The sequence below is a fragment of the Saimiri boliviensis genome, chromosome 8, assembly GCF_048565385.1.
Source record: "Saimiri boliviensis isolate mSaiBol1 chromosome 8, mSaiBol1.pri, whole genome shotgun sequence".
In the NCBI taxonomy this organism is placed as follows: Eukaryota; Metazoa; Chordata; class Mammalia; order Primates; family Cebidae; genus Saimiri; species Saimiri boliviensis.
This window is the reverse complement of record NC_133456.1, coordinates 3,207,263-3,221,011: the sequence shown is the minus strand read 5'-3', so window position 1 is coordinate 3,221,011 and position 13,749 is coordinate 3,207,263. Positions and strand designations below refer to the sequence as shown.

At 36.1% G+C, this 13,749-nt stretch overlaps 1 protein-coding gene across 17 annotated transcripts in view; it reads left to right on the top strand.

Annotated features, from left to right (window-relative positions):
• The window catches only part of SENP7 (SUMO specific peptidase 7), a 216,935-nt gene that overhangs the window by 164,223 nt on the left and 38,963 nt on the right, over positions 1-13,749 (top strand). For all 17 annotated transcript variants that reach the window (XR_012518701.1, XR_012518700.1, XM_074403585.1 and 14 more), the window contains 4 exons: positions 700-815; positions 4,665-4,846; positions 5,904-6,243; positions 8,022-8,179. Coding sequence is in view for 15 of the 17 variants with exons in the window: in XM_074403585.1 (XP_074259686.1) it covers positions 700-815; positions 4,665-4,846; positions 5,904-6,243; positions 8,022-8,179 (796 nt within the window). In the remaining 2 variants the exon portion in view is untranslated. The remainder of the gene's footprint in view (positions 1-699; positions 816-4,664; positions 4,847-5,903; positions 6,244-8,021; positions 8,180-13,749) is intronic.

Here is a 13,749-nt window from a genome sequence, read left to right as displayed (position 1 = left end):
GGAAAGTTGAAAACTTATTTATTTTATATTCCCTGATTCTATTACTCTCCTTCTTTAGTGTTATCTACTATCCAAATAGGCTTGAATCCTTCCAGTCTAAATTTTTATATTTTATTTTACATGTATGCATTTATACATTATAATATGTTTTATATTTCTAAATTTTTATTAGTAATAACATTGAGCCTATCATTCCAAAATTTGTTATTTTACCAGTACCTTAGGCTTTACATTATTTTCTCTATAGGTAAAATTTATTGCCACGTACTACTGGAAATTTGTTACCACACTTACTTTTTGATGTATGAACCGTGTCTGAAATATAGTAACATTCAGCTTTGGCTTATAATTGTTTATCGGGGTACTTGTGTCCTTGGAATTTCACTTTTTAAACTTAACTTATTTAATACTTGTATAATATTACTCTCTTGCTCATTTTGCATGCATGCAATCCTCCAATGTTGATAGCCTGTTTTTTCCCCCCAAAACACACATGGGGAATTTAAAGGTAGACAAGGGAGGATAACTTATTTCTTAAATCTGAATTCAGTATGTATTTTTCACCATCCAGACCAGATCTTACAGTCTGCCATGTGGGACTGTGTTTGTAACCTGTTGGATCTTTAAATATATGCCATTAGGTTTCTAAATTAATTTGGGCTGTATTAGAATTGAGTATAATACCATTCTCTTCTGCAGGTGCTCACAACAAAGTAAGACAGATAACAATTCTGTGAAACAGGCTGCACACAGTAAAGAAAAACGAAGAACTGATGATGGCATTTCTCTTTTAATGTCTGATACTCAGCCTAAAGGTTTGTGAACCTTAGACAACTGTTGGAATTTGAGTTTGTGCCTATTGTATTTATAATTTTTGTTATAAATAAATTATGTCATTTTACGTTAAAAGGATATGTGAAAGTAAAGGGAGGTTATTTGGTGACACAAGGAGAATTGCAAAACCTACTCTTTATGTGGCGTAGCACTCACTTCCAGATTTATTTACTAATCCCAAAAGTTAAATTGGGATTTTTTTTTCTTCTTTGGGGAGACTGGGATATGGCTATGAAGTTACGTTAATTTAGCTATTTCTAGGTGTTGTTTCCATGGATATTAAAGTTACTGCTAACTGAGTTTTTAATATTAGCTTATCACTGTCTCTTTGCCTACCATGAATACATTCTCTATTCATTAGAATTTCTCTCAACTTTAGGAGGATGCCAAAACAAGCCACTATTAGCAAATTTGAAGGTAAATACTTCCTAGACTTCTGAAAATTTTTCGTAGGCCTCCTTGCATATCTGTGATTTGACTTCTTTTTCTTTTTTGTCTCTCTTTCAAGAATTAAAAATATTTTACTGATATTTGGAGAAAGACAATTTTACTACGTTATTTGTGAAACTAACACCTTCAGGGGTCTCTTGGATTATTGATAGCTTCAAATGTTTGTGGAGGTCTGTTTCTTTCTTTTTCTTTTTCTGAGACAGGGCCTGACTCTGTCACCTATGCTGGAGTACAGTGGCATGATCACACATGATCACAGCTCACTTCAGCCTCTACCTCCTGGGCTTAAGTGTTCCTCCCACATCAGTCTCCCGAGTAGTTGAGACTATATGCACCACCATGCCTGACTAAGTTTTTGTATTTTGCAGAGACAGGGTCTTGGCATGTTGCCCAGGCTGGTGTCAAATGCCTGGGCTCCAGATATCTGCCTGCCTCGGCCTCCCAAACTGCTGGGATTACAGGTGTAAGCTACCGCGCTTGGCCACTATTTTATTTTTGAGTGATTTCATAAGTTATTCACGATACAAAAAAAAAGTCTTTTAATGACACTATGCGAAACCCACTTCATTTGGAGTACAGCTATTTAAAGATTCTTTTTCATTAAAAAAAAAATTAAAATGAAATTAGACTAACAGCTTTTATTTGTACAAGAAACCATCTGAAACTCTTATAAAGGCAGTCTTTGGAAAATGTGCTGTGACTTTGTACAGATGAATTTTCAATTAGTCACTAAGTACTGTCAACGTATAATGAAAAACATTTATTTTCTTATAAACTGTACTTTTCTCAGAAATAATTACAGTCATCTCTCTGTATCTTTGTATTCCGTATCTGCAGATTCAGTCTACCGCAGATGGAAAATATTTGAAAACACCTTAATAAAAATAATACAATAATAAAAAAATACAGTGTAACAACTATTTACATAGTATTTATGTTGTATTGGGTATTGTAAGTAATCTAGAGATTATTTAAACTATAAAGGAGAATGTATACAGATTATATGCAAATATTTTACCTTTAGGGGCTTATGGATCCATCAGTTTTGGTATCCTGAGTCCCTGGGACCCTGAGAATACTGAGGGATGACTCTATTGATTACCAAGTAAAAATATAAGTATTTGTACAAGTGGGGTCAGTTCAGATGTTATCAAGACAAAGATTCCTACTCTACCTAGGAAAGTTAGTAGAATGTGAGGACTAACGGTCCTCATACTGACTTGAATGAAATACTTTCTGATTTGTACCCAGGAGTATTACCTCAAGATTACAGCGGCATCTTAGACATGCATAAGTACATGTCATGTACTTTCCACGACAAAAGAAACACTTGTTAGTTTTTCAGTATCCCTGAAGGTACCACTATTGGTAGGGAAAGTGTTTTGAATAAAATTAGCTATTGTACCTTTGTTGAAGCAGTGTTTACCCTCTTACATCTGATACCAGTTATTTAATAAAAACCTGTAAATTAATGGAAATTCTGAATTAAACCTTAGGTGTACCATTTTTTTTTTTTTTTTTTTTTTGGTAGCACATTGTTTGCCTTTTGGAATTTGCTTTTACCACATAATACCTTGGAAATAATATTCTTTTGTTTACAGGATTTTGCTATCTCTTTAGTTATATATATATATACTAGTAGTATTTTCAGGTTAAATTATGTATATATTATGCAAGTGGAATCCTATTTTTACAATATTTCATTCTATTTAACAAAGTTATTCCTTTTTGCATGAGACAGTCTTGACTGATATGCAAATAATAAATTGTTTAAAATGAAACTCCTGTATAATCAAGTTTTTCTCAAGCCCTTTTCCTTTTATGAGTCTTTTTATTGTAGTATAATATTTATGTTTAGAAATTATAGTTTGATACATTATGTGTAGAAATTGTATTTGACCACTTTTATAGTTTACAATGTTACATATAAAATTTAATGTGCTGGCCTAAATATTGTGTTGATGATTTAGGGGGAGTTTTATTTTCCTTAGGGAGTGAGTAAAGTGTTTTCTCTGGAAATTGAAAGGCAATTGACTGTCTTGGAATTTTTACCCTCAATCCTGTTCCAGTGCCTTCCTTTAAGCAATGTCAAAGACAAATTATCATGAATATTAGTTATTAGGAATTGTTGAAGTTAAGAGTAAAAGCAAGAATAGTTTGAGGAGAAGATTTTTTTTTGTTTTTTTTGAGACGGAGTTTCGCTCTTGCTACCCAGGCCGTAGTGCAATGGCGCGATCTCGGCTCACCGCAACCTCCGCCTCCTGGGTTCAAGCAATTCTCCTGCCTCAGCCTCCTGAGTAGCTGGGATTACAGGCATGTGACACCATGTACAGCTAATTTTTTGTATTTTTAGTAGAGACGGGGTTTCACCATGTTGAGCAGGATGGTCTCGATCTCTTGACCTCGTGATCCACCCGCCTCGGCCTCCCAAAGTGCTGGTATTACAGGCTTGAGCCACCGCGCCCAGCCGAGGAGAAGATTTTAAAAATCATGAACAAGTCAGGCCAGTTAGTTAAATAAATTGAAAATGGTGAATTAAAGGCAACTGCTTTGTGACTTGCTGTGTATAAACTTTGAGTTGGTACTTGTCTGACATAGATTCAGAAAGCAAAATAATTCAGTAGAACTTTTAGTTAATTAAGTGGAGACTTGTAGAAGGCATTTTTGTATGGTGCATATTTGAGAACAGAAATATTAAATATTTTTAATAATGATTGGCATGGGTTTCAAAATGATGTTGACTTAAAGGAAGCACTTATCTAGACTAATGGATTTATTAGAGACTTAAAAGGACATAGTCTTGATTATTGAAAAGAAGAAAACCGACAAGTAAATTGGTAACCTTGTGAATGATCATATATTACAGTCAACTACTGAGGAAAGATATTTTGGCTCCTTTTTAAAAAGCAGCGATCAACACTCTTTCAAATTATAGTCCCTTTCCACTAAAAATATGATGTAAATTACATTTTTTAAAAGACTAGTTTATAAAGTCATGCTGAATTATCAAACTTTAAGACATGAATTTTCCAGATTTTAATGACACCCCCTTTTTTTGATAGTGCAGCCAAATGCATTTATAGCAAATGAAAAAACAGTTTGGTTGCTTTGCCTTGGCTACTCTGAAAAAGATATTTCTTCCTTATGTTTTTTTCTCACCTCTCAACTGTTGTATAATGAGCATTTACTTTGTGTATACCAACTAAAATAGGGCAAACCTTTACCTTCGTCCAGTGTCAGTATGATACTTTAACAGTACACTTCTGTTTTAATGAGCTTTGGAAGTAGTATAGCAATTTTGATGATGTTTCTTTGAGCTCTTCTAAAAGAGATTCTCTCTATACTTTTTTGTCCATATTTATACTTAATTTGTTTTTAAGACCTTAACAGTGGAAGTAGAGGTTGTCATCATCTTGAACAGGAAAGCAGAGACAAGGATGTTAAATATTCCGAATCAAAAATGGAACCTACTCTGATTTCCCGGAAGAGAAAGAGAAAGCTTAGAAATAATTTACCTGATTCTCAGAATGGTACTTCTTTGGATAAGTCAACAGAACAGACAGTAAGTAGAGGTGTTTAGATATTATAGGAAATAATTTTATGCTGTAATAAAAATGAGTTGACTATGGCCAAATAATGTTCCTGTAGCTTTCTGTTTTTATTATCAGATTTCTTTCTTTCTTCTTTGGTTCACTGTTAGCTTTATTGTTAAGAAACAATTTTAAATGTGACTTTTCTTGGTGATAAAGAGCTATTGGAACAAATTTCAAATATTATGAATGAGTAAAAGAGTTAAAATTTCTTCTTTTCTTGTATCACTCTTTCCTTAGTAGTTTGTTATATATCCTTCAGGCTTTTCTTTTTCCTTAATTCAGCCAAATACTATTCATACTGTCTAGTCACTCACTTTTTTACTTGCTCTGTAAAATTATCATTAGATGTATTTGTCAATAGTAATTTACTTAACAAATTCTTTAAGCTTCTGTTTATCTGGAGTTTAGGGAATTTATTGTAAGTAAGTAATTACCATATTAAATATGTACATTTTCTGTTTTCAAAGACTTAATATATAGGCGGCAATAAAACCAGTAAGACAGCTCTTTAATTCCTTTGATCTATAAATCATTTCAGGACCTTGTAATGTTTTGGGGTTGCAATTATAAACATGATTTAGATTTATACAGTAAATGAGATATTGAAGGCAATGGTTGATTTTCATAATTCTTAATGTTATTTTGTTAATTTTTAAAATTTTTAACCAAAGTAGTTGGTCACATTGGCATTATTACTTCTGCAAAATAAAAATCTGTAAATAAATCTTCTTATTCTAAAGTTGACTTAGATAATGGGAGACTGTCTGAAAAAGTATTTGTAAAGATGGAAATATCCTAATTTTCCCCTTAAAAATTATCAGGCATCAGACTGGACAGACCAAACCCTGTATCTTTATACTTGGGAGATAGTGTCAAGCATAACGTAGTATCATTGTTTAGTTTTTTATCCATCTACTTATAGAAATGATATAATATTTTTCCTTTTATATATTTTTTAAGAATTTAAAAATGGATGAAGCAAGCCAAATTTGAAAAGTGCTATTTTTTCTCTGTGTTTATGTTTAGAAAAAACAAGAAGATGACTCAACAACATCCACTGAGTTTGAAAAGTCAAGTGAAAACTATCGTCAGGACCCAAAACTGCTTGAAGAAATTACCTCTAAACCTACAAAAAGTGATTTTAGTAAACTATCCTCACTTCACAGTCAGGAGCTGGCTTTCAGTACCACCACCAAAAGTGCCTCTGCCTGTTCCACCACTGAAACTGTCGAGAACTCTAAGTCCACTGATACTGTGGGGATTTCTTCTCTGGTTGAGAAGGATGAGAGTGAGTTGAATACAATAGAAAAGCCTATGCTAAGAGGACCTAATGAAGGGAGCCAATCATTGATCTCAGCTGAACCAAGTAAGTGACAGGAAGATTATAAAGTTACTTAATTTCCTCTGTTTTACTTAGTTGTTTTTTCTTCCTCTTGAACAAATTTGGCTCAGGCAATATAAGCTGTTTATGACATCACTGTGGAATATATGAACTTTAAGAAAAAAGGCTTGGAGTTTGGGGTCTCTTTCATAAGACTGAAAATATTTATTTAGGTAAACTAATGGAGGATTTAAAAACAGAAGTATGTTTTTCTTATTAGTACACTTTAATCTGAGTAGTTTAAAAATAGATTATTTAAGGACCATCGTTACTGTCGTTTAGTTGATGAAGTGTGGAGAGTTTAAGTCCTATCTAATTATTATTATTAATTTTAACTTAAGCAGCCTCTGAGTAGTTGACGTCATCACCTGGTACAAAGCAATTTCAAAGATTTTAGAGGCTCTCCAGTGAACAGTGTCTCTCAGCTTCCCCTAGTTATTCATTTCCCCCTCCTTGAAGCAATTCATGTAACAGGAATTAAAGTACAATTTAGTGGTGGCACAATACACTGTTAGAACTAGAACTTGTTCCTAAGGCCTCCTCATGGCTTTATCCATTTTTAAACATCTTTATTCTTTAGAAGGTGAGGGTGCAGGTAACTGTTGAATAATTGCGCTGATGTGGAGTCATTGTCTATAACTGCTATAAATCAAATAACAAATGATAGGTCTGTTTCTAAATTAAATAAATTGAGATGATTAAATTTAACAGGATTGTTAAAAATAAATTGCATTAATTAGAAAGTTCCTTTTTTTTTTGAGACAGAGTCTGGCTCTGTTAGCTGGGCTGGAGTGCAGTGATGTGATCTGAGCTCACTGCTACCTCTGCATCCTGGGCTCAAGCAATTCTCCTGCCTCAGCCTCCTGAGTAGCTGGGATCACAGTTGTGCACCACCACGCTCGGCTAAATTTTTGTATTATTATTATTTTTTGGAGATGGTTGTTCGATCTTGTTGCCCAGACTGGAGTGTAATGCCACGATCTCTGCTCACCGCAACCTCTGCCTCCCAGGTTCAAGTGATTGTCTTGCCTTAGCCTCCAAGTAGCTGGGATTACAGGCATGCATCACCACACCCGGCTAATTTTGTGTTTTTAGTAGAGATGGGGTTTCTCCATGTTGGTAAGGCTGGTCTTGAACTCCTGACCTCAGGTGATCTGCCTGTCTTGGCCTCCCAAAGTGCTGGGATTATAGGCGTGAGCCATTGCGCCCAGCCAATTTTTGTGTTTTTAGTAGAGATGGGGCTTCACCATGTTGGCCAGGCTGGTCTCAAACTCCTGACCTCAGGGGATCCACCCACCTCAGCCTCCCAAAATCCTGGGATTACAGGAGTGAGCCACCATTCCTGGCCGAAAGTTTTTTTTTTTAGATTGCGGGAGTGAGCCACCATTCCCGGCTGAAAGTTTTTTTTTTTTTAATATATGATTGTTACACATTTAAAATACATTTTTTTTTGGCTGGGTGCTGTAGCTCACGCCTGTAATCTCAGCACTTTGGGAGGTTGAGGCAGGTGGATCACCTGAGGTCAGTAGTTTGAGATCAGCCTGGCCAACATCTCTACTAAAAAAATAAACCTCATCTCTACTAAAAATATAAGAGTTGGCTGGCGTGGTGGTGGGTGCTTGTAATCCCAGCTACTTGGGAGGTTGAGGCAGGAGAATTGCTTGAGCCTGAGAGGTGGAGGATGCAGTAAGCTGAGATCAGGAGACTGTGTCCGAAAAAAAAAAAAAGAATAAATAAAAGTACATTTTTCTTTTCCTTTTTAGTTGTTGTTTCCAGTGATGAAGAAGGACCTGTTGAACATAAAAATTCAGAAATTCTTAAGTTACAACCTAAGCAAGACCATGAGTCAACTGATGAAAATGAGAGTACTTCTGAATCACCATTGTCGAAACTACCATTGATTACACATGAATCTGTGCAGGTAATTTACTTCTGGCTTCTCACAGATTAACAATGAAATATACACTATTGTTAATGACTGTTACTTGTTTTATCAAGCAGAATATTATAATGAAAATTAGAAATTTTCTTAGTTTGAATTTTGAGACAACTTTTTAATAGTAGTTTGAGTGAAATGCATAGTGGTCTTTATTTTGAAATAAAAGATTATACCATTTTTTTTCTGGTAATTTATATTTTTTCAGTCCAAATATTACTTGAATTTTTTTTATGGCTTTCATTGAACATTTCAATAACATTTTGTAGAATTAAATACATTTTCTAATATTTATATGTCTGGTCTTGGAGTATTTTGGCTACTTGGAATTATTCCTTTTTCTCACATACTGTGAAGGCAGTATAATATGGAGGAAAGAACATGGCTTTGGGGATACAGGTCAGAAACATATAAGGTTTGGCAAGTCCTCTCTTTCTTCTTATAGAAAATAATAAATGGAAATGTGTTAGTTTAGTATCAGTCAGTTAGTTCAGTCCTTTAAAGAGTGTGGGTCTAAAATAGGTTCAAATCATGTATTATCAGTATTTATTCTTTGTTTCTTTCTTTTTTGTTAAGGATATGTATATTTTATTGCACTCTAGGTTCTAGGGTACTTGTAAAGAACATGCACGATTGTTGCATAGGTACATACATGGCAATGTGGTTTGTTGCTTCCATCCCCAACACCAATATCTGGCGTTTCTCCCCATGTTATCTCTCCCCAACTCCCTACCCCCTGCTGTCCCTACTACCCCCTGCTGTCCCTACTGTAGTTGCCCCCAACAGACCCCAGTGTGTGATGCTCCCCTCCCTGTGTCCATGTGTTCTCATTGTTCAACACCCGCCTATGAGTGAGAACATGCAGTGTTTGATTTTCTGTTCTTGTGTCAGTTTGCTGAGAATGATGGTTTCCAGCTTCATCCATGTCCCTACAAAGGACACGAACTCATCATTTTTTGTGGCTGCGTAGTATTCTATGATGTATATGTGCCACATTTTCCCTGTCCAGTCTATCATCCATGGGCATTTGAGTTGGTTTCAGGTCTTTGCTATTGTAAACAGTGCTGCAGCAAATATACTTGTGCATGCATCTTTATAATAGAATGATTTATAATCCTTTAAATATATACCCAGTAATGGGATTGCTGGGTCAAATGGAATTTCTATTTCTCGGTCCTTGAGGAATTGCCACACTGTCTTCCACAATGGTTGACCTAATTTACACTCCCACCAATAGTGTAAAAGTGTTCCTATTTCTCCACATCCTCTTCAGCATCTGTTGTCTCCAGAATTGCCATTTTAACTGGTGTGAGATGGTATCTCAATGTAGTTTTGATTTGCATTTCTCTAATGACCAGTGATGATGAGCATTTTTTCATATGTTTGTTGGCCTCATGTATGTCTTCTTTTGAAAAGCATCTGTTCATATCCTTTGCCCACTTTTGGATGGGTTTGTTTGTAAATCTGTTTTAGTTCTTTGTAGATTCTGGATATTAGGCCTTTGTCAGATGGGTAGATTGCAAAAATTTTTTCCCATTCTGCTGGTTGTTGGTTCACTCTAATGATTGTTTCTTTTGCTGCGCAAAAGCTCTGGAGTTTAATTAGATCACATTTGGCTATTTTGGTTTTTGTTGCCATTGCTTTTGGTGTTTTAGTCATGAAGTCCTTGCCTATGCATATGTCCTGAGTGGTATTGCCTAGGTTTTCTTCTCGGGTTTTTAAGTTGTTAGGTCTTATGTTTAAGTCTTTAATCCATCTGGAGTTAAATTTTAGTGTAAGGTGTCAGGAAGTGGTCCAGTTTCTGCTTTCTGCACACTGCTAGCCAGTTTTTCCAACACCATTTATTAAACAGGGAATTCTTTCCCCATTGCTTGTTTTTGCTGGGTTTGTCAAAGATCAGATGGTTGTAGATGTGTGGCATTGCCTCTGAGGCCTCTGTTCTGTTCCATTGGTCTATATCTCTGTTTTGGTACCAGTACCATGCTGTTTTGTTTACTGTAGCCTTGTAGTATAGTTTGAAGTCAGGTAACATGATGCCTCCAGCTTTGTTCTTTTTGCTTAGAAATATCTTGGCTATGTGGACTCTCTTTTGGTTCCATATGAAGTTTAAGGTGATTTTTTTCCCCAGTTCTGTGAAGAGGGTCATAGATAGTTTGATGGAGATAGCATTAAATCTATAAATTACTTTGGGCCGTATGGCCATTTTCACAATATTGTTTCTTCCTAACCATAAGCATGGAATGTTTCTTCATCTGTTTGTGTCCTCTCTTATTTCGTTGAGCAGTGGCTTGTAGTTCTCCTTGAAGAGATCCGTTACATCCTTTGTTAGTTGTATTTCTAGGTATTTTATTCTCTTTGTAGCAATTGTGAATGGCAGTTTGTTCTTGCTTTGGCTCTCTTTAAGTCTGCTATTGGTGTATAGCAGGCGTCCCCAAACTACGGCCCGCGGGCCCCATGCGGCCCCCTGAGGCCATTTATCTGGCCCCTGCCGCACTTCAGGAAGGGGCACCTCTTTCATTGGTGGTCAGTGAGAGGAGCACAGTATGTGGCGGCCCTCCACCTGTCTGAGGGACAGTGAACTGGCCCCCTGTGTAAAAAGTCTGGGGACGCCTGGTGTATGGGAATGCTTGTGATTTCTGCACATTGATTTTGTATCCTGAGACTTTACTGAAGTTGCTTATCAGTTTCAGGAGATTTTGGGCTGAGATGATGGAGTCTTCTAAATATACAATCTTGTCATCTGCGAATAGAGACAATTTGACTTCCTTCTTTCCTAATTGAATATACTTTATTTCTTTTTTCTTGCCTGATTGCACTGGGTAGAACTTCCAATACTATATTGAATAGGAATGGTGACAGAGGGCATCCTTGTCTAGTGCCAGATTTCAAAGGGAATGCTTCCAGTTTTTGCCCATTCAGTATGATATTGGCTGTGGGTTTGTCATAAATAGCTTTTATTATTTTGAGATACTTTCCATCAATACCTAGTTTATTGAGAGTTTTTAGCATAAAGGGCTGTTGAATTTTGTCGAAGGTCTTCTCTGCATCTATTGAGATAATCGTGATTTTTATCTTTGGTTCTGTTTATGTGGTGCATTATATTTATAGACTTGCGTATGTTAAATCAGCCTTGCATCCCCAGGATGAAGCCAACTTGATCGTAATGGATAAACTTTTTTATGTGCCTTTGCAATCAGTTTACCAGTATTTTATTGAAGATTTTTTGCATCTGTGTTCATCATGGATATTGGCCTGAAGTTTTCTTTTCTTGTTGAGTCTCTGCTGGGTTTTGGTATGAGGATGATGCTGGTCTCATAAAATGATTCAGGAAGGATTCTCTCTTTTTGTACTGTTTGGAGTAATTTCAGAAGGAGTGGTACCAGCTCTTCTTTGTATGTCCGGTAGAATTCGGCTGTGAACCCATCTGGACCTGGGCTTTTTTTTGGTGGTAAGCTATTAATTGCTGCCTCAGCTTCAGTCCTTGTTATTGGTCTATTCGGGATTTCAACCTTCTTCCTGGTTCAGGCTTGGGAGGGTGCAAGTGTCCAGAAATTTATCCATTTCTTCCAGGTTTACTGGTTTATGTGCATAGAGTTGTTTATAGTAATCTCTGATGGTAGTTTGTATATCTGTGGGATCAGTCCCTTTATCTTTTTTTATTGCATCTATTTGATTCTTCTCTCTTTTCTTTTTTATTAATCTGGCTAGTGGTCTGTCTGTTTTATTGATTTTTTTTTTTCATAAAAGCAGCTCCTGGTTTTATTAATTTTTGAAGGGATTTTTGTGTCTTTATCTCTTTCAGTTCTGCTCTGATATTAGTTATTTCTTGTCTTCTGCTAGCTTTTGAGTATTTTTGACCTTGCTCCTCTAGCTTGTTCAATTTTGATGACAGGGTGTCTATTTTAGATCTTTTGTTGCTTCTCATGTGGGCATTTATTGCTATAAATTTTCCTCTAGACATTGCTTTAAATGTGTCTCAGAGAATTTGATATGTTGTGCCTTCATTTTTGTTGGTTTCGAAGAATATCTTAATTTCTGTCTTCATTGCATTGTTTATCTAGTCAACATTCAATAGCCAGTTGTTCATTTTCCGTGAAGTTGGGCGGTTCTGAGTTAGTTTTTTAATCCTGAGTTCTAATTTGATTGTACTGTTGTCTGAGAGTTGTTTGTTATGATTTCCGTTCTTTTGCATTTGCTGAGGAGTGATTTTCTTCCAATTATGTGGTCAGTTTTAGAGTACTTGTGATGTGGTGCTGAGAAGAATGTATATTCTGTGGATTTTGGGATTGAGAGTTCTGTAGATGTCTAATAGTTTTGCTTGGTCGAGATCTGTGTTCAAGTCCTGGATATCCTTAATTTTCTGTCTTGTTGATCTAAGATTGACAGTGGAGTAATAAAGCCTCCCACTATTATTGTGGGTGACTCTCAGTCTCTTTGTAGGTCATTAAGAACTTGCTTTATGTATCTGGGTGCTCCTGTATTGGGTGCGTATATATTTAGGATTGTTAGCTCTTCTTGTTGCAGTGATCCTTTGACCATTGTGTAATGCCCTGCTTTGTCCCTTTTGATCTTTGTTGGTTTAAAGTCTGTTTTATCAAAGACTAGGTTTGCAGCTTCTGCTTTTTTTTTGCTCTCTATTTGCTTGGCAAATATTCCTCTGTTCCTTTATTTTGAGCCTTTGTGTATCCTTGCAAGTGAGATGGGTTTCCTGGATACAGCATACCAATCGGTTTTGACTTTTTATCCCAACTTGCCAGTCTGTATCTTTTGATTGGGGCATTTAGCCCATTTGCTTTTAAGGTTAGTATTGTTAAGTGAGAATTTGATCCTGCCATTTTGATGCTAGCTGGTTATTCTGCCCGTTAGTTGATGCAGTTTCTTCATTGTGGTGACGCTCTTTACCATTTGGCATGTTTTGGGAGTGACTGGTAGTGGTTATTCCTTTCCTTGTTTAGTGGTATTTTCAGGATTTCTCATAAGGCTGACCTGGTCATGACAAAATCTCTTAGCAATTGCTTGTTCATAAAGGATTTTATTTCTCCTTCACTTATGAAGTTTAGTTTGGCTGGATATGAAATTCTAGGTTGAACTTTATTTTCTTTAAGGACATTGAATATTGGCCCTCACTCTCTTCTTGCTTGTAGGGTTCTGCTGAGAGGTCTGCTGTGAGTCTGATGGGCTTCCTTTTGTGGGTAAGCTGAGCTTTCTCTCTAGCTGCCCTTAGCAGTTTTTCCTTCATTTCAAACCTGGTGAATCTGACCATTTTTTTCCCTCAGGGTTGCCCTTCTTGAGGAATATCTCTGTGGTGTTCTCTGTATATCCTGTATTTGAATATTGGTCCACCTTGCTAGGTTGGGGAAGTTCTCCTGGATAATATCCTGAAGGGTGTTTTCCAGCTTGGATTCATTCTCTCTGTTACATTGAGGTACAGCTATCAAATGTAGATTAGGTCTTTTCACATAATTCATATTTCTTGGATGCTTTGTTCATTTCTTTTCACTCTGTGTTTTCTCTGATCTTGCTTCTCATTTTATTTCATTGAGTTGATCTTCAAT